Genomic DNA, 27,257 nt, shown 5'->3' with positions numbered 1-27,257 from the left:
GAAAAAACACTACCCTATTTTCCTTAAGATTAGAAAGGTGAGAAATGACCCTGTCTTCAGAGATGTCGAAGGACAGTACTGATTACTTGCCTTGGTTAATGACTTTTGACTGAGGCTTGTGGAAGGCAGGAGGTAGTATTGCCAATGCACACTTGGCAAGCCTCTCAAAACAGAATAATACACTAGTTCTGCACACATCTCTGACAAAAGGAGGGTGGCTGTAGATAAAGGAAAAGGACACATTAATCTCCTACTGGATACCCAGATGAAGTATCAAACTCTTTTGTCTTGTGTTGCAGCCACTATAGCATATGAGCCTCCAAGGTTCAGTTCCTTCATCAGATGGAACACCGCTGCTTCTCCCCCCAACCGTTTTTAACCTTTTTTTTTCCAAATTGCAGTTAAATAGCACTGGCTGTACATATCAGCACCTATCTGTGCCTCCCTACCTTAAGGATGAGATACCCAGCCACATGAGAATATACACCAGAGAATGTGTGAGTATTGATAACTGGGCAGAAGAATCAATTTAATTTCAGAATTCAGTTATATAAAACCAGACATACAGTTTAATTAACTAGTACTTTCTGTAAAATACCTTCTTTACTGCAGCAAAATAAATAGGGAGTTCACATGCAAAGAAGTAGTTTACAATGTAAGTTCCAATTCCTAGTAACGAGCTGTAGCCTTCATTTTCAGTAATACTGAACTAGTAGTGGGCTGTTGAAAAAACAAATAATTTCTGATACTGTGCCTGTCACCAAAGCACAGCAGCCTGTATTCCAGTTCACTTTAAGACAGTATCTCAGTGTGTCCAGAACTGACACAGTATCTCCCCGGCTTGGTGAGCAGCACCTCACAGCGCTCTGTGCGTGACAGCTTGCCCAGTCTGAATTTTTAAAGAAAGATACTCTGCAGTTATTACTAGGGCAACTGAGCGACCTTACTTTTCAGCAAGACAAAACTATTTCTCTTTCACCTACAGACAGGTCATCTGCCTAATGAAATACTGACAAGGTCTTAAAGCAGTCTAGTTACTCAAACATTAGAACGCAAGTTCCTGTGAGAGCTGCTCCCAGCGTTGCTACCACCCAAGGAGCAAACCACTCCTGCTTGCTTTTAGATGGGGTATGGAAATCCATTTTACCTGCCTTTAAGGAGGCTTTGTTTCCTGAAAACACTCCCACTTTAGTGGTTTGATAACAAGATGGCATATGAATAAGAGATACTTTAGTACAAATGCACCAGCAAGTCGTTCTTAAGTACTTAATCACTACAATGACCTTTCTACAAAGAAAAAAGACATTGTAACCTACATTTGCACTTGAATGGCTAAGAACTGTGTCTCCTGAAACACAAGAGAATGCAGAAGCCGTCACAATTATATTCACATTAATCATTAACAGCATAACTAAACCCAGTGACGAGATCTTTAGGAACTCATTAACAAGGCCATAATGTACACACTTTTATTTAAACATGGTAATTTACACAATAGCTAAAAGTTTGCTTCCTCCTCCCCCCCCCCCACCCTGCCCCCGGAAAACCTGTGTACCTGGATATCAGAATTAGCACCTAGTGTTTATAAAGAAAATAAAGACTTTACAGTATTGTTTACTACAAGCACTGGTCAGATCCTAAGCAATTTGGCCGCAGTGACACATGATACATTAAATAATGTAATAAATAAATGTGATCATCCAATTAGTTCATTGCTTCACCTCAGCAGTGGAGTTTTGGGTAACTGGTTACCTCTGAAACACTAGGAACGCATAGTTCATAAGGCTAAATACATTTGACAAAACGGGACGAAATCACAGTTGTGGTCTGAAATTATTGCAGTGCAAATTTAAAACACCAGTGTTTTTAAAGCAGTGGAACATAATAAAGAGGTAGGTACTTTTCCTCCTTGATGGTAAGAATTTAACATTGCTTAGAAGTAGTTCAAGCTAAGTAGCTTTATGTTAGATATCTCAGGTACACAAACAAGTCATGGCAGACTGGATTAACTGAAAGATATTTAAAATTATATACAAAATGTTTCACTGGTATAGAAAAGTTATATTGCAAGAGGTTACTTTTTGCAGACTGAGCTATTATTTTTAACTTGAAGTATACCAATCTGAACTTCTAGTGACATAAAGCTGTATTAACAGACCTTGATGTTCAATGCTTTAGCAAGGTAAGTCCCTTTGCTAAAGGGGGGGGTCAAATAAAGACCAGAAGACTGACGTTTTGTGAAAATAAAGTGCACTCTTCTGCTCTGAGCAATGACTCGTGCTTCTTCTAAAAAGCAGCCTCTAATTATATGAACTTACTTATCTACCAGGATTGTCAAAAAAGCAATCAGGACCTAGCCCACTGATGGAAATTACTAGGCAATGCCAGAAAAGAAAGCCACTTTTGGTGCAATTCTTGCACTATGTCCTCCCCTCCCCCTTTTTGTTCCACATTATGCAATTTTTAACACAAATATTTCTTCCTATTTCTGAAGCCTGGCTCAACATTCTTTTCAGAAGTAGTAATATCAGCACTCACATGCACCACTGAAGGCTACCAGGTGTACTGACAAAGCAGAGAGAACGTTTACATGAAGAAGTGTCATATTTTAAATAGTACTTTTTTTTTTACAGAGCAGATTATGAGATGAATGTCAAGTTTTAAAATCATTACAACAATATCCTCTCTGACTGCCATTCATCAGTTATACCATCTAGCTTACTGAAACATTAAGTGTACTTGCCTTTATACTGCAATGTGATTTAACTGAAAGGTGCCAAAATGAACACTTTTATATCATTTTCACTCATACACAAAATGTCATGCACAGTTGAGACATTAGATTTTAAATCTATTTACAATTTTACATATTTTACAATATATATTTCATCTTTACAGCTACAGAATAAATTCAGACTAACATTGGTACCTTTCGAGTTTCTGCTGGAACTTGAATTCTTTAAGTTAAACTAATTATTAAAAACAAGTAAGTGCATGCCTAGAAGGAAGCTTTCAGGAAAGATGTCAATGGACTAGTGTTGCTTAAAAATTACACCGGTTTGTGTAGAAAAATTTAAATTCAGTTCAAAAACCCACAAAAGCCTAATAGAAATCTACTTGACTAAAATAAATACAATTCATTACACTTAACAAAAAAAAAAAGTACCTTTAAAAATGTACTGATTTAAGCTTATCTCATTTTTAGCCTTAAATTTACTTCCCTTCCCAAGTAGCAGATAGTAGTAGGTGAGGATAATGATGCTTTTCAAAGTTAACACTGATAATTATCCTGCATAAACCTGAGGCTGCAGTGGTGGGGGCAGCTTGTCATTCTCCACGTTTTCAGAGTCAATAGCTGCTAAGGCTTGATTTTTTGGTTTTATGTCTAACGGATATTTCTCAACAATATCTTGGACTTCCTTTGTAATTCCATCAGTCCAATCTATTAGGTCTTCCTCAAGCTTCTTGGCTTCATTGACAATTCTTTCCTGTCTCTCATTCAACTGAGATAGGAGGTCTAAGTTTTTATACATTTGCTTAACACCCAGGCACACATCAGGTGAAAAACTGTCAGATTCTTGCTTCTTCGGGGATGTCTGACCAGTCATAAAACGATCAAAATCTTCTTGGCTTAGATTTAAAGACTGAGCATCCAGTTTTTCAATGAAGGCCACAGCACAGCACTACAAACAAAACAGAGAGCAAGTATCACTGCAAGCTGCAGATTGGAATGTATGTGTTCTATTCTTTATCCTGCTGTTAGACCAGTAATCGATTAGTTAATGCCTCAACAGATGGCTCCTGAAGAGCTTTTCCAGAAGCTAACTATATCAGATAGTTCATATGCCTCTTTCCCCAAAGTTTGAAGACAAAAAACTGGAGAACATATACAGGAAGACAAGCACTTCAGCTGAATAGTACTGACTCACTAGATAATTACAAACCTCAGGGTCACTGCATTTTGAAGGTGAGAGAACAGAAAGAACACGATAACTAAACAAAAGCACTTAATTAATATTTAATAATCTGATCATCAGAGATCTGCTATGCTCTCTATTCGTTTTCTGAAGGAAGGAATGTCAAACGCCCATCTTACCTTGTGGATGCTCTCCTCCTATTCAAAGGAATTTTTAACATTCCAAGTATTTCATTCAACTACATATTTTACCTTGAGAATTGCTCTACGATGAAATGCAGAGAAGCCAAGTTCTTAATCATAATTTCTTCTAACATAAACAAGCACACCAATAAATGCCTCCTGCAGAAGCTTTAAAAAGCCTGTTTACCTCCACACATTAATGGCCTAGTTCTGCAGTCTCTTCAAGAAACTCTCATGGGCTTAAATGGGGAACTTTGTATCCGTAGCACCTGCACAGCCCAAACTCAGGATTTTAGGAACAGAAAGTACTTCTCTCCTTACAGAATAAAAATGTACCCAAGTCTTAGCATCAGACTGGTCAAATAAAGGGCTTGATATTATAAAGAATGCATAGCACTGTCTGGTTTGGAAGGCAGAGAAGGAAGAGAGAAGAGATAAAGCAGAAGAGGTTGCTGTACTCTAAATAACCTCAACCAGTATTTGAACATTAGTTTTAATTTTCCTTCTATGTTATACTGTCTTTGCCTTTCCTAGAAATTCCTACATCCAAGTAAAAGACAATGCTGTTGTCTAAAACATCAACACTGTTCCTGCACTTACCAGATTGGTAAAATAGTAGCCGTCTTCTCCTGTCATTAACCTGCTTGGATTACAGAAGCGTGTTATATACTGGATGTTAGACTGCAGACGGGGTGGGTTTCCCTTCAAAACAATGTATATAAGTGTTGGAAGAAAGTCATCAGCAGAAGCTGGTTCATTTTTTGTGATTTTAATAGCATTAAATATATGCTTGCTGCACTTGGTGATGCATGCTAATTTATCACGAGGGACACGCTTTGAATCCATTTCGATAATATCTGTAAGATAAAAAAGTTCTCAAAATCATTAAAACCATATTAATCAGACACCTGAATGAGTAGGACGCTTACTAGACAATACTAATATTGCATAATTTTTATTTGTTGTGCTTGCTGTTCCATAAAAGTATCCGTTTATTCAACCTTTTCTTGGTTCCATATAAGTATTTCAGATAGATCAGGTAAGCCTAAACACTTCTGTGATAGAAAAATTATTCTTGCTTCACAGACAATACACTAGTCAATACCACAAAGACTACTGCAAATCTAAAAGCCTGGACGCCCCTCTGATGACAGCAGAAAATAATCTCTATGAGCAAGAGATACGAAATTTAAAGCTGTAAATGTAAACTTCATCATTCACAAACCTGTAATTGCTTTTACAACCATATCAGAGACTTCTGGAATTTCTTCATTGACAGGAACACACAGCATTTGTGGCGTTACCCAGTGCAAAGCCCTGTGACAAGAAAAAAAAAAATGTTAAACTGTTCTGTGCCAGTAACATTCAGGTGTTTGAAACCAGCTGCTTCTTGAACTCAAGGCACAAGGAGTGCTTTGTGTAAACGAGGCACTAGTCCACTCATAAGCTAGTTTATTCCACTGAAGTAATTTATTTCTAGAGAAAATATTGTCTTTTTTTGCTATAATTTAACAAAAGGAAACCAGTTAGTTTTCCTAGTGCAGTAGCTTTCATTATTCATTCTATTCATTCCTTCTAATTCTTAAATAAGGTGTTTTTAACCCTTTCTGGTTAAAAAGTTTGCCATTTTTGTGTGCACAGCAGATTTTTAACGTGCTTGATTCAGAGCTCATTTACAGGACTGTGAATTATTCAACTATTTTTCTTTTAAAGACTTACCTGATTCTCTTTTGGACAGCAAGATCTTTCTTCTCATCATCAGTTGTTTCAGGGCAAAAGACATATTTATACTGTCGAGTCATAATGTACTTTTCAATCTGATCCATTGCTTTCTCAACTTTTTCAGGGGGCACTGAAAGGTACAAATCCCACCCCCAATACAGTAAATAGAGTATTCCATGGTTCTTTTGAAGATTTAATACAGTTTGGTCCTCTTATTACCAGATCAGTACTACTGACTTGAGCCAACCTCAGTTAATAAAGAATGGATATACTTGGAGTATTTTCACACTCTACAGCAGAAGTAAAAATATAATGGTGAGAACACCATAGTGACATGCCAAAGTAAGTACATGCATAGGTTCACAATGAAGCACATTCATTTAGCACATTCAACACACAAATTAGGTTCAGCTGCTTGCAGCTTACAAGAATATTTCTCGAAAATAGTCTTTGAGAATAAATCCAGTGAGGTCTTCCAAGTCCTCTGTTCCTGTTTATGTCTAAAAAAATCCCTGGGTATGTTTAAGCTGTGCCACTTATACACCAGGCACATAAAAGCAGCCTGCAAGAGAAACGCTCCCCTCTCACCGGCTTCTTGTGCGTTACAGCGTAACGTAAGGCTCACAGCCTATTAATTGGGTGGAGGCTACACAGTCAACTTCAGTTTTAAACAAGTAGTATTGAATTTAAAACAAGAAATGAAAACAATAGAACCACATTTAATTGAGAGTTTAAGAAAAACCTGTAAAAACAAATAATTTAGACTGCAAAAGTTTATAGAACTGGTGCTGCTGGGAATAGTTCTAACTATGGGACTAGAATTTGTTAACAGCATTTCTGAAAGCTGGTTGGGAATGCTTCATTTTTACTTGAAAATACAAGAGGCTTTATCCTCAAATCATTACTTTTTCAGCAGTAAGATACGAGGAAGAGGAACACGATACCTTTCCAACGTGTCTGTAATTTCTCTGCTACATTTTGATAGAAATCCTGGGCACATTCAGATTGCTCCTCAATACTTAAGTCCTGTAACAGAAAACTGATTAAGTGTGCATGTGTGGAAGAAATGGCAGCAATGCCTCTGATATTTTGTATTTGTTTAAGGAAAGCGTCCAGCTGCATAACAGTCTAAGAATGCAAATGTATCGTCAGAGGTGTTTATGTTGGCTAAATTATATTTAAAAATATGAGAAACCAAGACATACTGGTCCTTTAACATGTGAAAGACTCACATTTATGTGCTGAACAGATGTGTATTAGCAACCGAATTGGACAGGTGCAATGCCATTTTCCCCAGACACATCCCTGAGTAATGGTGACAAAATAATATAGACTATTAAGCAGAAGGTTTGCTCCCAATTTTGTCTCTAACTTTTAAAAGATGATATACAGTATATCAAAAAACAAGAACATAAATCATCATTTGAAAGACTATCTATACAGTAAGCAATTCTAATGATAAAGTTACTATGAAATATGTTCACAACGTTATTTGTGAAACCACATTGTCTTCTGGACATTAACTAACTGAGCTACTGAAGAACATAACAGAGGTTTGAAGGGTTAAAATTAACTTCACTGATCAAGTCACTTTTCACCATTAAATGGCAGCATAAAACCATACATTTTAAAAAAATTAAGAGTTTAGTTTCTGAATTCTCTAAGGCCAAAAACAGACAAACCCTGAAGACAAAGTCTCAGTTCTGACTGCAGTACCGCATGTTAGACCTGGTTTACGTGTAATAGCAAACTGTATGCTTTGAGAAAGACTTCCTTCTGACTAGCACAATTATCAAAGAACTAGGAAATGAGAGCAGCTTCAGTGTTTATAAACAATAACAACACTATTTTCACAAACTCTATGCTCAGAATGAATCGGTTGTAAAAGAAAAAAAATCAAGACGTTTTCAAAGTGGAGGGCAGGTAAGATTCCATCAGAACTCCCTTTAATTTCCAGTCCAATATGAGGATATAATTTGAGTAACTAAATACTAAATAGAAAAAGGGAAGAAAAAAATAATTAAAAAAAGGTGTGCTGAATACTGACTCATTTCAACCGTAGGTGGCACTACAGACACATTAATATTTCAAGAACGTTAAATTATTTTTTTTATGGAGAATGAAGATGTAAGCCTTTTTCCATATTAAAAAAAAGCACAGTCAAGTTCTCCTTCCAGAAAGAAAAGGAGACATGTGGGTTAATACTATATTATCTATATAACTTTTTAGACTTAAGATATCTAAAAGCTCATTATGTAAAATACTGTAATTTCCACAAGTCATATTTACCTAGAAAATTGTTTGTTCAACAGACTAATTTATGTGGGATTTATTTGTAACTAACTTATTTGGGATGCAAAGGAAAGTTCTCTCAAGATACCGGAGATACTGGGGTTGGAGGGTTTCTTTGGTCACAAGCCACACCAAAAAGCAAGGCATGCAGAATTTAAGGCTGCCACTAGATCTTCATTTGACTAAGCGTATCAGCTGAAGACTCCTGTATACAATATGTAAAACCCAAATGGCTGGAAAAAGTGCAGCAACTTCTCCACCTCTCCCTCATATCCCCATTTTATTTATGTAGAAGGCATGCAAAACTTACCCTTTTATGATTCATTGTGTCCAAAAATAGTTTACATTGCTTATAGATGTCTTGTCCAGGCTTATGATATGTCTTGAGAAATTCTATGAATTCCTTGGATACTCGATCTGTCTCAATGCTAGCCTGCCTGTTTATAGAAGGGCTGGGAGCCTTGGCTTCTTGGATCTCTGCTGGGAAAATTTGGGCACATCAGATTAGCTTTTTTACACTGATGGATGAACTCAGTAAGTGTTTAATGCATCTTAAAATTTCAGGTTGTTCTTTTCAACTGTGCAGATGAATGAGCATTTATTTCTCAAGCTTTATGAGTGAAATGCTGGATATTATTAAACAAAAGTCTAGGAAACTGAGTATTCCACTGAAGTGAAACATTTATAGCCACATACCCATTTACACTAATGGCCTTTTCATATTAGCAAGTTACTGTAACATGGGTTCGCTTTTGGGTTTCTTACATATGCTTTCCTAGGTAAGATATCTCCACGTAAGACTGAGGCTTCCAGATGGGATTCTGCAATGGAGTGGTCCCCTTTTCCGTTCTTCCTTACCTTCACTTTCCTGCTCCTTTGCTTGCACCAACACAAGCATTCAGTCAACTGGCTCATGAACTAGCTCAGGGAGCTGTAGTTCGGGGCAGTCCTAGTCAAAAATCAGCGTTTCTTATGGGGTTATTTTTCAAATCGATCAACTCCCCAAGCTGGCTTCCCACCAGGTCACAGGAGCAGCAGTAGCAGCAGCACAAGACAAGGACTGGAAGCATGAAGTTGGTGCAAATGCCCTTCTTTGGCCAGGCAGCAGATGCCACAGAATCGCACCCGCAGTGTAAATGAGAACCTGGCCGTTTGTGTTTCAGCAAGAGCCCAAGCACCACGCCTGTTCAAGGAGGAATTTGCTTGGCACTCAAGAAGGATGTAGGAACACAGACGGCACACAGCACTGAATGCAGGTTTACATAGCTGCAACCACAGGGTTTTCCACATAAACACATCTGATTTTCCAAGGTTGTAAGTTAATTGTAGTGATCCAATACCTCCACTACCCAAGTTTAGTTCACCCACCTTTCAACTTGCCAGCCAACACTGTTCAAAATGAAGGATTGAATAGAGATGATGTAAATGAACATGATGAAAAGCAAGCAGCAAAGAGACAGAAAACATGAAAACATTCATGGTCAACATGATACAAACATATCTTTCAATCAGAAAATACTAACATGCACAACAAAAAATCCTTGTTTCAACAAGCATACATGCAGAACTCCAAAATAAAGAAAATAAATGGGATCAGTATATTTAAGTTGGCATGTTTTAGACTTGAGGTAGCTTATCAGGGGGTTTTTTGGTTTCTTATTTGCTTTTAAAGAGATAGAGCACTATAGTGAATTCAAAGCTGTATGATCCAGTGACTAACACCACTGATCATCTGACCCAAGCACAAGACTACACTTCAGCATAACCTTCTCAGGATAATAATTTGGTCTGATACCATTAGGATATTTATGGTATTTAAGCGATAAGAATGGAAAAGGTTTTGCAAATATTTAAATTCCAGCTGCAGCAATTAAGATAGAAAGTGCAAATCAATCTCCTTTCTAGTTAAACAAGAACACTTTTTCCAGAGGGGATTTCTTCCAATCTTCTTTATACCTAAGATTCAAAGTAGAATGCCTGTACAGTATTCAAGCTGAACAGCAACCATCACTATATGTTGATCTACATTTGTCACAGTTCGTATTACATGATCACTAAGTAGAGAGCATAGCTTTGCAATAATAAACAAAGAAAGCAGGTCCACTTTCGAAAGGGTAAAATTAAAAGATATTTTTCCACAGTTAATTACTGACTTCATTTCAAAGAACTGCCAAAGATTTATTTACTTATTTCAACACTGAGCTCACTGTATGAGAAAAATCATGAACCTTATTCCACTATTTGACCTTAAGGAAAATGAATATGATTTTTTAAGTCATAGATTCAAAATAGGTAATTTTTTTAGTTATTAGAGAGATGTAGACAATTGAGTCAGATTACTGTTAATGTAGGCATTAAAAAAAATCTGAATGTTAGAATGAACCATCTTTTTAATGAGTCACACCAAGAACTACATGTAGTCACTCAGAAATGTTGCACCTTCATTAATCTCTGTGTTGAAATCCTGATTTAAGGAAAATGAACCTGTACAATATGCACTGATTACTAAGGACTGCAGGAAGAAATGTACTTTCAGCAACAAAATATTTACAGCTTTGTCATGTACTCTAGAAGAATTTAGTCTAACTAAAAAGAAGCTGATTACAGGGAAGAAATTCCATTTGAACAAGTTAAAGAGAACCTAGTAGAGGAGATATGCCAAAATTAAAAGAATATGGGAAGAATTAAGAAAGGATCACCTTTACAAAGAATAAACACTATTAATGTTAAAATCTTTCTCAAGGCATTCTACAAAAAATGCTAGTTGTCACAGCAGAACATTAGCACTCCAGTGATTCACTATGGTTGTGCCATGGTCATGGATCTGAATCCAAGTAAAGAATATAAAAATAGTGTTGTCATTAGCTCTACTGCACACACCCATTTGTCATCTTCATATAATTTGCAAAATAAAGCATGGTACATCTTCAAATTTCTTCAGTCAGCAGAACACATCAGAATTGCAAACAAATAACATAGGACAAGATCCTAAAGCTGTTTGCATCAAGGGTTTTGGCGTCCTTTTGGTTTAAATGAAACCAGTATATCTTCTCTTGATATGAAACTGTCTTCTTGATAAATATAACAAACATCTGGAGATGTTTTGGGAATGCAAAAGTTCTTGGAGTGTGAACTATTAAACTGAAGTGGTTTCAACTTCTAATCAGATTTATAATGGCAACCTGGAATTATTTTTTTATAAAAATATGAAGCAGCACAAGATCTAGCTACTTCTTACAAAATTCTTAGTTTTTTGAAACTGCATAATCCTTCAAATGTCAGACTAAGGTAGAGCTCAAAGAAGCTTCAGCTTTATTCCTATAGTCTCCCTACCAAAAAGCAAAGAATTGGTTTAGAAATTCAAGTTCACTTCAAGATGCTAGACTTGCTTTTTTTGCCATCTTCATATTCAACAGCACAAGTTATAACTGGCACAACCCTAGTTTGTATTTTGCAAAGCCCAGCTAAGAAATAAGCTTACTAAAATCAAGCAGACAGCTTGCTCAAGCTGTACTGCATTACCTTCAGTAGGGGAAGCCAGTTCCCAGGAGGGAGTAAAAATCTCCTTCAAATCCCTGAGAATGTTATCAGCATTTCGCTCCCTCCCAAGCTGTCCTTGCTTAACGATTTTCTCTTGAGCCACTGAAATAAATGCAAAAGCAAGCAAGACACCGAGAGCAGGAGCATGTCAGGAGAAACGGTGAATGGGATATAAAAAGAAAAAATGGAAAGTGAGAAGAATGCACATAAAAAAAGTTCTTAATACATAGCTGAATGCTTCATTTAGCCAGCTGCTGCCCATGCACCAAGACAAATTCTAAGATGAAATCCAGACACAGAACTTCTTATTAAGGCAATACATTGTCTATAAGGCTAAGATACACTAATGTTGCTTTTTCTTCTGGAATGCCTCCTCCAGAGTCTAGCATTTTCTGGTTTTTGCCCATGTAAGCTATTGCTATGCAAAGACATCCCTGCCATTAATCATTCTTACTTGTAACACATGCTGTAGAATAAACATTCAGCCAACCACAAACTTGATATTCACAACCCACATACACATAAACACTACAAGTTTCCTTTCACATTTATTTTCATTTAAAGGCACCCTGTTTACACATGCTGGTTTTTCTGTTGAAGTGATCCATTATGACAGCATCATCTGATATTCTGTATCAGCATTTCTATCACACTTAGACGTACCAGTTTGTTAGCAGTGACTGACAGCCAGTACCTTTTCTCCTGCTTTCTTCAGGAAGAGTTCCCCTTCAAGTCCTAAACCACAGTATCACACTGTGGTTGACTCATAAATCTAGCAAGAGCGTTTGTCATACAAACAAGATACTTCCACTCAGCAGCGCAGTGGTAGACCACCACCAGGAATACATTTATACTACACTTTAGTGGAAGAGCTCCTGTATAACTAACACAATCATGGCCACAGGTTTAGAAGTGCACTTGTTCTATTTAAAAGATTGTTTGGCATCACCCAAAAGCTCATGTTTTTCTCTGTTTTCAGTAAGGTTTCACATATAGCAATCATTCTCCAGAAGCATCATTATTCCAAATTTACAATTCAAGTCACAGAGCACTACTCTGCCTTTTAGTACAATACATCTATCACAATTACTTTTCAACTTAACATGTTGTACAGAACCATTAAAAGCAAAGGAGAAAGTTACCCTTCTTAGCTCCTGTTCTGGAAGAAGCAGTGAAGAACTTCTTCACAGTAGTGACCTTTCGTGTTTTCTCATTGGTTTTCTTTTCTTCAAATTTTGAAAAGGTCAGTGACTGTGCCCCTTGGGTACTCTGACTACTGGCATATGCTTCTTCCTCCTCACGCTGAAGCCTGGAATTATAAAAATGTAGGTCTAATTTAAGTGCTTAAAACGAGCACATATAAACTAAATTCCTGTGCAATAAATTAATCATGTATTTGACATGCTAATTGTCCTCTATGCCCATCTTCATTTCTTGCTTCCTACCACATCTTCCTTCACTACATTAAATCCACTCTTTCCATGTTGCAACGGTGAAAGTGAGGGAAAGCCTAAGAGGGCCAGGGAGGATTAAATAGTAAGGTCAAAAGGAAGGAGACAGGAGCATAATCATGGTCACTGTCCCCTCAGGTCACAGCCCTGAATTCTACAAAGGTAGAGGTGAAGGGAAAGACTGTGGGAGGACTTCCAATAATCAATTCAGTTGCATCACGTTGTGAGTTTCACAACCTATTACCACAGGCAATCCTTTACCATCTTACTAAAGATAAAAACTGGCTCGCAGCTGAGCAAGTGAAATACCCTGTCACAATCTCAGAAATATTCTGGGAAACAGATCATTGCTGTCATAATTCGTTTTCAAATCTTGGTAATGCACACGCCTGCTTGAATGAATGAGGTGAACCACTTCACTGCAACACTGATGGGTGCTTTGCAAAGACCAAGCCCATCTTTTCATCTATATGTAAAAAGTAGGGGAGGGCAAACATGCTAATCCTTCAACTGTTACTTTTCTTGCTATGCAGAAAGATTAAAATAGGTTAAATTATATTGCCCTTCAAGATGCTAAAAGGTTGAGCAATTTTCTTTAAACATCCATCCAGCTCAGGATGGACCACAAATGGTCTTGCATTTCTAATGTCTTGAGGCAGGAATGGTGTCTTATCTGTGCTGACAAGCCTGTCTGTTCACTACAACAATCACAGCTTATCTGTTTCTTTAGCATCTCCCTACTGAACAGTTATTAAAGAATTCCTTAAATGCCCCACTTTATTGTACATAGATGTTGTAAGACTGACAGCATAACTACCTGCTCTAATAACACTTAAGTTTTTATAAATTGTTTAAGCCAAATTTATGGCAGAGGAAAAAAGTGGCATGTCCTCTGTACTGTACTCAATAGCTTACCTGGCACCTTCTGATGAGGATAGAAAAAGTTTCAAGCACTTCTTTCTACCTTTCTTTGCAGTTAGTACATTTAATATCTTGCTGTTTAATATCTTCATAAGTGATCTGGACGATGGAATCAAGTGTACCCTGATGAAGTTTGCTGACGATACCAAACTGAGTGGGGAAGCGGACACTTTGGAAGGGAGAGCCACGCTGCAGGAAGAGGCTGGAAGAGTGGGCTAACAAGAACCTCATGAAGTTCACCAAGGACAAGTGTAAGGTCTTACACCTGAGAAAACAATCCAGGAGTGCAGCACACCTGGGATCTACATGGCTGGGGAGCAGCTCTGTGGAAAGGGGCCTGGGGGGCAACAAGCTCAATAGGAGTGAACAGTGAGCTGCAGTGGCAAAGAAAGCCAACAGGATACTGGGCTGCATCAACAAGGGCATCACCAGCAGAGATACAGAAGTCATTATCGCACTCTACTCAGCTCTTGTCTGCCCACACCTGGAATACTGTGTTTGGTTTTGGTCCCCACTATATAAAAAAGATGTGGACAGGCTGGAGAGGGTCCAGAGAAGGGCCACAAAGATGATCAAGGGACTGGAAAACCTGCCATATGAGGAAAGGCTGAGAGAAATGGGTCTGTTCAGCCTTGAGAAGAGAAGGGTCAGGGGAGAACTTATCATGTGGCAGTATTTAAAGGGTGGCTACAAAGAAGATGGAGACTCCTTTTTTACAACGAGTCACATGGAAAAGGTGAGGGGTAACACGTACAAGTTACTCCTGGGGAGATTCTGATTGGACACAAAAGTTTTTCACAATGACAATAATCAGCCACTGGAATAATCTCCCCAGGGAAGCAGTGGATTCCCCGACACTCGATACTATGATTCCACTGGACAAGGTGCTGGGCCATCTTGTCAAGATTGTACTTTTGCCAAGAAGGGTTGGATCAGATGATCCTTGAGGTACCTTCCCACCTGGTATTCTATGATTCTCTGATTAATCTGTTACAGTGCCAGACAGTAAAGAGAACTTTAAAAACAAACTACTTCAAGGCCTAAGGTATAAGGGTCTAGTGTAGTTAGATACCAGAAAACTTAGGGCTTCCAAAATATAACCATCAATTTGGGCCCAACTCAAGTTCAGAGAGCTTCCACAGATGTCACCTTCTTCAGGCAGGCTGACTTGAACAGTGCACTTAATGCCTTTTTTTTTTTTTCTTCCTTCCCCCCCCTCCCCTCCAGTGACCTTGGTTAATGTATCACTGGGTAACTCAAGTTCACTGAAGGGTTCTAAACTCAAGTGTAGACATGTCTTTTGGGCATTTGTACTTCTTCCTATAGTTCTGGCATATATCACTAATACATCAAGGTAAGCGTATGTAGAGAATCTGTGTCAATATGAACAAACATCTTGGACAGCTCAAGTCAACTGTCAATGCACTCTTAATACATAGTTAGATGCTCCTCCATCTTGAGGATAACCCTGAAACAGTTAATTCTGAGTGGATGTCATGTAACTCACACCTGGAAGTGACACAAAGGACAGCTGCAGTACAAAAGAAGATGCTTTGCAGTTCCTCAGGCAGTGGATAATGCTTTTGCTTTCTACCCAAACCCAACAAAAAGCAGTTGCAGCTGCTCTTATTTTCTCACTCAAGCATAGATTTTTACCAATTTTCAGGGTCAAGCATTTATCACACTAGGAAAACTAGACTATTTTGCAGAAAATATGTGCTTTAAAAAATTACCTAAATTATTAAATCTAGAGCTTTGATGCTTTCGGGCTTAACGCTGCAGTTTAAAAGAATGACCACAGACAAGACTAAAACCAATTTTTTAATGAGTAGCTGAAATGTAAAACCATTGTGCTGGCTATATTAAAGACAATAACTGCAGTCTCCAGAGGCAGAGGTATTTTAATCAAAATTGTCACTTTCACCCTTTCAACTGCTAGTTAGAATTACAGATTTCAGTATGCAAATTAGGTCAAAGTATTTGTTGAGAGGTTGGGGGGTGTTTACATTTGTTACTTCAGACTTTCTTTTGAAGCCTCTTAAATTAGAATGTCATAAATATTCATCTTTGCATCAAAAGGAAGATTTTAATTCCTGCTGAAAAGGTCAAATTTGAGAACTTATGATGAAACTGAGCTAGAGCAAATAGGACTAGAAAATAGGGGACAGGAATAGTATTTAGTGAAGCCACCCTACTGTAAAAGATGAAGGAATAAAGAGGGCTCTTTACCGCTCTGCCAGCTCCCAATCCTCTTGAATCTGTTTCTGCCTGGCCTTATGGTACTCCTCTCTCCAGCACTTGGAGCAAAATCCCTGCCAAGCAGGATTGCCATAGTAACCACATCCCTTCTTGCACAGTAGCTCTGACTGATCAACATGAATTCCTCTGCGTTCAGATTTCAGGTTCATTTTCTTCCTGGTTAAAGAGAAAAGGGTTAAAGACAGAAACATGATAACAACCTGCTAGAAATAACTCCTTCTGCAGGCTTGCCTTTTAGAAAGAAGTCACCTGTTTTAATTATTTAATAGTTCCATAGCAACAAAATAAAGGCCACAGAAGGGCACAGTTATATAACCATACAGCCCCGAAAGCCAACTGCAGCATTAGCATGTGTTTGCATAGCTTTGACCTGCAAACAGTACTAGACAGCTGGCCTGGAAAGCCAGCCAGTGGTACCAGTCACACAGCTACGTACACACGTGGAAAAAGGAACGAGTCTCTGATCTCACCAGCACATTGTTCTAGCAGGCACAGAGCAACAGAAGAAAAAAGAAATATAGAAAAGTTATAATCACCAATGAAGGAAGCAAAGTAAGAGATAAAATGTAAATACATGCGTATTCAGGCTGAGACTGTGTCTGCAAAGAATGACATTGGTGAGACTTTAGGTAACATATCTTTGGCCTCCAAGAATGCCTTCACAGCACAGTGAAGTATCACAGCTAACCCAGCAGGGTACATTAAGATGGATGAGGTGTATCTCCATTTGCTTAAGTACTCGAGTTACTTCAGAGTTAAGTTGGGCATCTGTATACAGCTCAGCTCTCTAGACTTTATATATAGTGACTGCAACAAAAAGATTTATTCTCATGCCTACACCGCCACTGTGCAAAGCCTGTCTTCCAACAATCCAGCCCTCCCCTTTCTTTTCTCACTTGACAGAAACCATCCCACATGCCAGCTTGCTCCCAAGGGCATTTCAACTACTTCGTTCTAATTCTAAATGTTGCATTCATTTTAGGAGACAAGCAGCACTGGATCACCTGCATTAGCAAGTTTAAGGTCTGCATATTGACATTTGGATCGCAATATCGACATACACAGACACCAGAAATACCACAGCAAGGCACTGGAAAGCAGATCATGGTCACCAAATCCAGCCCCTTTTTATTCCTACGATCCTCTGCAGAGTGCTTCGCGTAAGCTGAGCAAGCATCTTAGCAATTTGGTTCCCTGCTCTCACATTCATAACCAAAGGTGCCCCCTAGGACTTCCTTCCTCTAACAGGAAAACCAGAAGATTTTTAAACCAACGCTGCCTCACAGTCTGAAGACCCTGCCCTTCCCTCCAGCACATTACTTAAGATCACACAAGGAAAACAGAACACACATAGAAACACAATGTATGAAAAGCAATTTTCATAAATTGAAGAATGTCAGTAACTGTCAGAGTAATCTTATTTTTCCCGAGATTCATAATGACCATTAAATTCATATGTTTGAGGAATCTGGATCTCTGGTGGTTCATGTGTCTGCCCAAGCAACAGTTACTCACCCCTGGAAGCTCTTGCACTCAACAGTCTCAGAAAAAGCCTCAAACTCTTCTCTGGGTTATCTGGGTCATCATAGATGTGATATGCACAACTGTCATGATCAAAGATAGTTTTCTACTATAGGAAGTAACAGCTATTTTCTTCCAAGCTGAATTATATAAGATCAACTACTTTAAAAGACTGGTGATTTCCCATTAATCCAAACCAGCTATTTTAAGTAAAGTAATGGGAAACACATATGATTTTCTCTGAGGGGGGAACAAATTAAATATTCCATCTTACTTATGTGAGTATTAAGGCTCCTTCCACTAACATCTTTTCTATCTTTCAAAGAAGTAATGAGTTTCTAAATATAATCTAAAAATAGTTTCACTGTAGAGACCTGTATGTTAAGGAATTGGTTTCTTAATGGCATCATTTATAAAGACACATTTTCTCATTTATATAGACAGAGAGCAGCTGAATACTCTTTTCTTTCCCATAGAAATGTCTGACAGACATTAATATGGTTCTGCAAAGCAAAATGAAAAAAACAACTAGATTTTTAAATATTTAAGAGAGCTTTACTTCATTCCCATATGGGCAAATTAAGAGAGGACAATAAGTACATTGCCTTCACAAAAATCTTTTGGTTTCTGTACTATGTTCATTTTCTGATTCCTCAAGTAAGGTCTTTATGTCGACTATAATGGTACACAGATCTGCTGACTAACAATCTATCTCGCAGATCAGAAATTAAACATCAAATGTTTGTCAACTGCACAGCATAGGATGGAAATTGCACGTTGGCAGTATTTGGAAACATGGCCCATTCTCAGAGCATCTTATGTGCCCTTTATCCCCAATTCTGAAAAGAACGGGGAAGTGAAAGCTTGAAACTCTTCAGTTGCTCCTGATCCAGTTTAAAGACCACTTCCTAAAAACAGAAACTGCAGCAGCATTTTGATTAGAGACTTCTATTGCAGGTGCCTGTACTAGAAAAACCATCATGCATAAAATTTTCAATAATATTGCCATTAACAGTAAAGCTGATCAGTTTGAATGTTTTCATTGTAAACTACAGGGAGCTACAAAGACACAACAGATAAAAACATTTTCATAACAAAATCTTCAGAGAAATTTTACACTGATCTCTATCACCCAAGGAAATACCATCCCTGATCTATCACCCACTACAATGGAGTAAGTTACAGCAGTTTTGCAATTGCAGTCTGTAGGCCAATTTCATGAATTCAGGTGTCTGTTGTTCTTATTCAAAAGCACCGTGCTTCAGACACTCAGACTTTTTGAAAACTAAAGGAGTAGAATGAAATACACGACTTTGCTTCTATTTCCACCACCATCTTGCTGTCTGAAAGCTTTAACAGCACACTCTGCTTCTGTGCCAATTGTGCACTTTCACTATCTCCATACGGATGCACAAAAATGAGCTTTCTGTACCCACAGAGCTTTAACCACATACTAGTGCCACAGTTACCTTTGGCATCCTGCTAGCCCTTTGTGTGCAACAGAACTAAAAATAACGTTCTGTTTAGTGTCAAAGTTCAGCAGCTTTCCCTGAAGTAAGCAAAGCAGGTCTCTGTAGAAAGATTTTTATTTTTTTTGCACTCTTTCAGGAGAGGTTTGCAAACAGCTGCAAAGCCAAGCCACTAGAAAGCAAGTTGTTCTGTTTCCTCCCCTTCAAGTATTTTTGATTGCAGTTACATCAGTTTCAGATCCAGGGACAAAAGAGGTCACCTTGAATCAATATGAAGAAATCACACGCTGCACTTAAAGCAGAGGCTTTCTGCTTCCTTTAAACACATACGGCCATTACAAAAAAGTTACACAGCCAATTTTTGCAGGTCAGCATTTACATTTTAATGAACAGAACAATGCAACAAGTTTTAATAAACTGAATATGAAAAATCCATCCCAAGTCAATTTTCTGCAACTAAATCACTGTGTACTTTTTGATCTTCCATTCCTAAAAATGTTTTGTTGGAACTTTTGAGTGTCCAAATTGCTTTTGTTTTTCTTTATTTCCTTCTTTCCCTTCCACTACAGTTAAAGGTGTATCATTCTTTATTCAAAGATCAACTCCTCAGTGTATTTGAACAGTCACACCATTTATTTTGCATGGTCAGACCTCTTATTTCCATTCACGCCCTGAATGCATGACCTGTTCAAAGCTCACTTCCGAGTCACATAATCCAAAACAAAGAACAAATTTGATGTTTTCCTGGAGTCAGAGAGGTGGGCAACTCTGAACAGCTTTCATACTGCCTGACCACTGAGAAGTCAGGAAAACAACAGTATGGAAGGTAACAGACTTTCACATTTAAAAAAAAAAAAAAAAAATCGAATCAGGAAGGATAATAAAGTAACAGAAGATCATAAATAAAATTAACTAGTACCATTTGGAGAGGTGCACTGCACCAAACACCCTTTTTATATCTCCTGTACTCCAATTAAAACACTTCTCAACAACTTCAAGAAGCACCACGTCTCCCTCACAGGAGCAAACACCTGTAATATGAAGTATACTCATACATTGCTTTGCTCAATAACTGCTTCAAATAGTTCTGCTGTGAATATTGTCAGGGAAAGCAGAAATGACACTTCCTTACACATTTCCTCACAAATACCATGATACAGAATCTTCTTTTAAGCATTTCTGTACCAGTTCTAGACCTCAAAGGTTAGTATCTATGTTAGTTAGACACAACCCTTAGAAAAGTTTAGAAAAAGAACAGGCTCTTAGACTTAGTTATTGTTTTATAAAAATCTCTTTCCCCTTGTCACTTATTTGCAAGTAAAAGCTTCTTCCCTCCCATTTTCCTCTGAAATGGAAAACACCCAGCCCCTTTCTATGGCCACGATCTTTGAACTCCACCTAACACACCCTGTATGTGGTTCCTTAGAGGATCACTGCTAACATGTAGTGTTACATCAGGGCTGCAAGAGTGGATTTATTCTGAACAATTACAACATGGAAAGCTGTCCCATTGCTGGCAGCCAGTGTATCTGTACCACAGCTACCAGAGCACTAGACTGTATGGACACCAAAGAGCTCCTTGTCTCACTGCCACACACGTTCCCAGGCCAGTCCCCACCCGGCCTGACAGCATCCTAACTCCGAGCCACAGCATCAGCTGCCCATGGATACGTCTTTCCGCGCTGTTCTAGGTGTTGAGCTTTATTTTTCCAAACTGTAGCGATATCAAGAGCAGATGAAAACTTGTGCACCATTGGTAGATGAGGCATACAATACATATGTTAGATATATTTGAAGGGGTGCACATCAAAGGTCTCTAGTGACAGATCAGATCTCCTTCTGTACCTTTTTCATAAGAATCTTACAAAATTTAGTTTTGTTACAATGTCTAGCATGTCAAAAAAACCCCACTGTGATTTAATTCAAAATTAGCTTTTTACTTGCTTTCACGCAATTTATTCTGAAGCTCTCAATACATCTTCCTATCAACATATTTTTCTTGTTGTACCTTGACTCATTTAAAATTTTTCTTTTTATTCAGTAGTATTTTGAGCATCCGTTTTACTTTTTTAAAAGTGCAATACCAACTCAGAGGTTTCTCATCCCTTGCTCACACCCCTAGATTTTTCCCGTCATTTGTCATCCAAGAAGAATACCCAATAAACCATAGCTCTTACTTCAGAAAATTGAAATTCACATAAATTTTTTTTTAGAAAGAATAAACCAGCTGTCTGCCCAACAGCTCCTCTGTGACTCTGTCAAAGCTGCAACTGAAAACATATGTGCATACAGTACAGGGTTTCTGTTACCACAGTCATGGAAGCAGACATCTCAGCCAAAACCAGAAAAAGCAACTTTTCTGCAAAATACTGCTGGCCAACAGCCACATCACTTTCCCCGAGTCACATACTTCAATCCGTCTTTGAAGATTTACTAAAGAAAACACAGAAAGGGTTAAGGCACAGGAAACATGCATTTTGGTACAAGTATTATCAAAGAAAAAGAACCAACGCATTAAGGTCAGCCAAGGTCAGCCAGGGGAGGGTTGGGAGAGAGTGGAGGAAAGAGGAAAGGGGTTTTTTTAAGAAATGTTTTCCATGGACCTGAAGTGCAACAGTATTCATTGAATGCAGATGCTTAATAAAACCTACATTCTAGTTTTCAAGAATTTTCAGTTTCAGGTCTCAGGAGACCAAGTTTCTCAGGGGAAGCAATAAGGATACATCTAAATCTATAAAGGGATTCCATCAAAGCATTTAGTCTTCAGACAGCATTTGCAGACTGCAATCTACAATCTTAATTCCCAACACACTGCTGGAAAACAGCTACAGACACCAGAACACAACCTACGACAGTCACGAAAGCTCAGGCAGCTAGACCTTGCTTACATCCCACCTCAGATGCCTACATTCTGGTATGGGTCTAGCCCCGAGTACATCAGGCTGGATGTCCAACCTCTGGCATCCGGACTGCTCATGTAAATGATGTTGGTGAAGTTCACCAACATGAGCGCAGAACTAACCAGGTTGCACTGACACAGAATTAGGCAACCAGATACTATGTTACTACTTTTCTTCTCTGATGATCTTTCATTACATTCCCATGGGAGTAAAGATAAAACCTTCATCATCAGTGCTATTTCACAATTAAAAATGATGGGATATGAAGAGAGCTCAAAATTTTGCCAACACCTGATGATCACATGTGGTATCTTGATATGCAGGCCAGTTACATAAAGCAGAAAACTAGCTCTACGTTTCCAAAAGGCACTCCCTCCTCCAGTTACTAGGACACAAATCTTTGGGCCATTTTTGTCAGTATCCCATAATGGGGACTGAAGTAGCAGCAATTATTGCTCCAGGACATCATACCTCTGGTATCAGACTCAAAGCTCTCAACAACAGCAAAAGACTATATTCTAATTTTCACACAGGCCAGATTACGAAATAGCTGGAAAAAAATCATACTAAACTTATTAAAGCAGGTATCATAGTCACAACAAAGAGCAAATGCATTCTTCCTTTTATGTGATATGAAAAAAGCTCTCCTTTCATCAAAACCAGATCTGTCACTAAGGGCTGATTTAATGCACACATGAAAGAAACTACACTTACATAAGTTGTTCTTTTCAGCGATAAGCCCAAGATAATTTTCATAACATGCTGGGGTTTCCAAAGACTGCAGACACAGCTTTGGCTTCAGGAAAAGCACTGTGTGTGAAATAAGGTTTAGAAGTAGTATAGATTTATCAATTATTCAGACACCACCAGCTTGTTTTTCTTGTTCCTTTCTAACACGTACCTACCTTACTTCCCAGGGACTGAGTAGGCAGATACCTTTATTGTCAGTGCAGATTGCATCACTGCCACAACGACAAGATATTGACTTTTTCATAAACTATTTATTAGTTCTGGATTGTTCAGGATGGAAGAGCTGGTTGAAACAGCTCACATATCAAAGCTGAGTAGAAAGGGGTCTCAATCAATCTGTAGATGTCTTTAGTAAAAGGTAATTGCAAGCCAATTTATAATTATTACAAGCTGTGAAAACCAGTTTCTAAATAAATCTGCATGCTAACTCTGGAAATGAAAGCAGTGGCTTTGTAAGACTGTTCTGTAGACAAGTTTCGATCTTGGTACCAAAGTTCATTAAACACATATAAAAACAGGAAAAGACTTCACATAACAGACAAAACAAGCAGATTGACACAACGGTATGAAACTGCCTTTGACTTCTGGGAATCCTATTTCAGCCTTCTACACTTCTGACCAAACAACAACAAAAAAAAAAAAGTCTCCTGACATCTGAATGCGTACAACTTCAGTTACTGAAAATAAATTTACAAGGTAGATTATAAAGTGCTTCAAAACTGAGGGAGTGGACAGATAGGATCAGGTGAAAGTCTCTAACAACTATGAATTTTGCCTATGGAAAAACATCCTTAAAACAACATGTACGTATTGCAAAGAGCAACCACTGACCCAAATGCCACAAAATTCTTAAGAGCCATGTAAGTGTTGAAACAATCATGATTCATTTGTAACCCTAAACACTCAGGCATGTAATTAGCAGGAAGGTAATTAAACATGAGTTAATTTCCTCTAAAGGAAAGGGTGGAGCAACATGATCTAAGAGACTCACAAAGAGAAAATATGAAAGCCATTAGACAACTTACGAATTAGGAAAGAATCATGGTAGCTACCTTTGCAGAATAGTCCGTATGAGTCTTCACAGTTTTAACGTGCATTTTTCTTGCAACTAAGAAATTTCAGCTATAGAAGTTGTTTCCTAGTATAAACAGTACAGGTAGCTCACTGATGATCTTGAGAAAAGAAACAGTCGTTAAGTGTGATGACAGACACGCAGTGTGATCAGCCACCTGAAAATAACCTCACTGTTTGGTACTGTAATTTGGCAGGGGAAATTGCAGCCACTACTTAAAACCTCTGAAACCTCATGGCCATAAGGCTTCATCACTCTACCCACAGAGCTCACAATTTATTTCAACTTGAAAATGCATCTTCCCCCTCCAACAGGGGGACAGACCTTATGCTACAGTTGTTTGTCCGCATAACTACCGCCCGTAGCACTGACCACTCAGCTACAAGCAGCACACTTGCATGAATTAACAGACTATGTCTCACCATCTACATGTGACTCATAATTGCACTTTTAAATGAAATCACAAGAAACATCTAAAAAGTGCTTTGTCCTGTTTGAATGGGAATTGAAGTAACAATATGAAGAGGATTAGCTAAAACTTCTAAAATCTCCTCAGAAACAGCAGCAGTCGGCTCCTACACGCTCTGTTTTTTGCCAAGCTGTCAACCACACTCACCTGGATACACATTAAAACTGAATTTGCTACAGCCTCAGAGAAAAACTTCAAAACATCTTATGCACTTTGTACCCGACTTGTCACTGACAGCATTTTAAAAGGTCTTCACAAGCATGAATTTTAGGTCACAAGTAGTCCATCATCAGTAATGAAAAAACCCCAAAACCACCATAATTGGGAATTATATAGCAAACATCAGGAGGGGAAGGAGGGAGCTGAGAAGGACTGTTCTAGACTGCAAAACAAACTTAAATACCAGAATCGTGGACTATCTTCAAGCTTATAATCATAGTTTGTTGCATAAAGCGATCTTATGAATAATTGGCTTTCTATCCTATTCTTCCCTTCTACTACGTGTTGGTTTGGGTTTTTTTGTCAGCCAAGCATTCCATTGCGTTACAATTCTTTTCCTAATCCTCTCCCCTGCAAAACACTCACATAACCACGTCGAGAAGGCCAACACATCCAATTCCTGAGTAAAGTACTGTTCCTGGAAAACACTACATCCTTCTATGCTGATAGGTCATTAGTCTCAAAAGAGTCTCAGGTAACTGGAAAACCAAGAGCTGCTCAGTACACATGCCAGAGTACTGGCATGAGGAACTGCCAATACAAAGCGCTGCTTCCAAAATAGTTGTGGGACTATGAGACCAAACAAGGAAAGTATGGCAAGTTGTGTCAATAATGGGTTTAAATCATAACCTCCATAATGCCACCCTTTCTCCAAAACTGTGCAGTGCCACTAATTCCCAGCACTGGTCCAGATTAGGGCCCCACTCACAACCGAAAACCTCATTTGAATTTTGCCTGTAACAACCCCCTCAATTAATCCAGCACCCCAGCCACCACACAAGCCTGTCCCCCTGCCAAAGATCAGAGCAGCCCAGCAGGATTTAAACCAGTGTCGAACCACTCCCTCGGAGAGTTTTTTTTGTTACTTGGAGTGCATCATTCATCTTTCAGTACCTCACACCCTCTCTGAAAATACAGCCACTCCCTACTTCAGAGGAACGACCTGAACGCTACCCAAGGTGCTCATACAGCCACAAACACCCACAAAAGCATCCAAAATGCACTGCTCAGCATCTCAAATACACTCCAAACTTCACTTGGCTCGAGTTTGAAGGACTTTGATTCCCAGTCTTACACTAAGAAGCTGTGCAGCAGTAACACTTACAAGCAAAGAGTCAAAAACCCCTCAAACCACAAGGAACTTAGCAGGAAAACTGGCTGAGGGGGCAGATTTGCAAAGTTACGTGACACCTTCACCCTGATCAACTATTGATACATACGCCTGGAATTAAATAATAATAACAAAAATATGTATTATAAAACCAACTTCGTTTTAAGAACTGCACATGGCAGAAACTGCTTCACTAAGTTTCTCTGTATCCCGGTGTGCTTAGCCCGTTACAGTTCACCTCCTGGAGCCCGGTGAACCCTTCGCACAGCCGCAACCCCGAGGCGAGGGGCCGGCTGTGACCCCCCCTCCCCCCCCTCAGCGGGGCCCGCCCCGGCGCGGGTATCACCGAGACTCAGATCGAATTATAACGACCGGCGGCGGAGACGACGGGGCGCGGGGGGGGGGACGCTGGCAGCCACCCAACTGCCACCAACTGTCACCGCGCAGCTGCCAGGCGCGGGGGCTCCCTCAGCGGGGGAAGCCCGTCCCGCAGCCGGGCCCAGAGCGCAGGCACCGGGCAGCCCCCGAGAGTGCCGCCGACAGGGGCCCGCCAGGCCCGCGGCCCCTCAGCCAGAAGCGAAGCGGGTCAGAGCTGCGCCTCACCGGTTGCCCCGGGCGGCGGCGGGCGGGGGGGGGAACCCGCCGCTCCGCTCCGCTCCGCGCTGCTCCGCGCTGCGCTGCGCTCCTCCCGCGGCGGCGCTCCCCTCACGGCGGCCCGGCGCTGCCTCCCCTCCGCGGCGGCGGCGGAAGCGCGTGTCGTCACTTCCGGGGCGGGGCCTTTCCCGGAAGGAAGCGGGGCGGGGATTGGAGCCGGCGGTGCTCGGGGCCTGCGGCGGCTGTTCGCGCTGCCACAACGGCGGGGGCTGGGGACAGCGAGCGCGGGCAGAGCAGGGGTGACTGCCCGGGCGGCTGAGGAGCTGCCACCCGTCCGGCTGGGCACGGCCTCGTCAGGGCTGTTTCACACTCCCTGTGTGTGACAGGGACAGATCCGGTCTGTTGGGGTGTCTTTCTCTCCAGATTCTCATTTTCTGCCCCTTCCAGCCCACCACACAGCAGCATCCCCCCTCTCCCTTCAGACACACCCCACCAACTCCCACCAGCTGCTTTGTTTTTACCTCAAACCCAGGCACTGTCCAGATCAGGCAGCCCACATGAGCGCTTGGGAGTGTGTTTATGCTGACGGCAGCAGAAATAGCTACTGCTATTTAAACCTTCCCTTTCTCATTTACACAGTGCTGTCACGCGCTGGTTTCTTTTTTTTTTTTTCCCCTCCCACAGCTCAGCACAAACATCCAGATGTGAAAGCTGGGATCGTTTTAGCAACGCAAATGGACAGCAAGGAAAATGGTATTTTAGTTCAGAAACAAGGGGGAAATACTTCTAAACAGAGCCAGCTAAGCAAATCCAGAACTTTCTTTTTGAGCATTGCCCAAGCAGGGACAGTACAGACCTCCTCTGGGCT

General features: G+C 39.7%; 1 protein-coding gene across 7 annotated transcripts; it reads right to left on the bottom strand.

Moving 5' to 3' along the window:
* Positions 1–502: 502 nt before the first annotated feature.
* On the bottom strand, positions 503–26,529 carry RABGEF1 (RAB guanine nucleotide exchange factor 1). Of its 7 annotated transcripts, none has more exons than XM_074890456.1 (11): positions 26,399–26,529; positions 16,255–16,440; positions 12,796–12,962; positions 11,636–11,755; positions 9,482–9,502; positions 8,424–8,593; positions 6,766–6,847; positions 5,819–5,951; positions 5,325–5,416; positions 4,700–4,956; positions 503–3,683 (listed from the first exon to the last, which is right to left on the bottom strand). In XM_074890456.1, the coding sequence occupies exons 2-11, from the start codon at positions 16,431–16,433 to the stop codon at positions 3,285–3,287; spliced, it is 1,620 nt and encodes a 539-aa protein (XP_074746557.1). In that variant the 5' UTR covers positions 16,434–16,440; positions 26,399–26,529; the 3' UTR covers positions 503–3,284. The 7 variants fall into 7 exon arrangements, with proteins under 7 accessions (XP_074746557.1, XP_074746558.1, XP_074746559.1 ...); XM_074890457.1 differs by having other exon boundaries at positions 8,424–8,590; XM_074890458.1 differs by lacking the exon at positions 9,482–9,502.
* Positions 26,530–27,257: the final 728 nt, after the last annotated feature.

Source organism: Strix uralensis, chromosome 20, assembly GCF_047716275.1.
Source record: "Strix uralensis isolate ZFMK-TIS-50842 chromosome 20, bStrUra1, whole genome shotgun sequence".
Taxonomy (NCBI): domain Eukaryota; kingdom Metazoa; phylum Chordata; class Aves; order Strigiformes; family Strigidae; genus Strix; species Strix uralensis.
The sequence above is the reverse complement of the archived record's forward strand: the minus strand, read 5'-3'. Positions and strand labels throughout refer to the sequence as shown.

Excerpts from the sequence above, each read along its gene's own strand:
- RABGEF1 (XM_074890456.1), bottom strand. The coding sequence starts at position 16,433 with ATGAACCTGAAATCTGAACGCAGAGGAATTCATGTTGATCAGTCAGAG. Across the intron at positions 9,503-11,635 it reads ACTGGCTTCCCCTACTGAAG|TGTTGGCTGGCAAGTTGAAA; the intron begins GTAATGCAGTAC and ends CATTTTGAACAG. Across the intron at positions 5,417-5,818 it reads GCTGTCCAAAAGAGAATCAG|GGCTTTGCACTGGGTAACGC; the intron begins GTAAGTCTTTAA and ends TTCTTGTCACAG.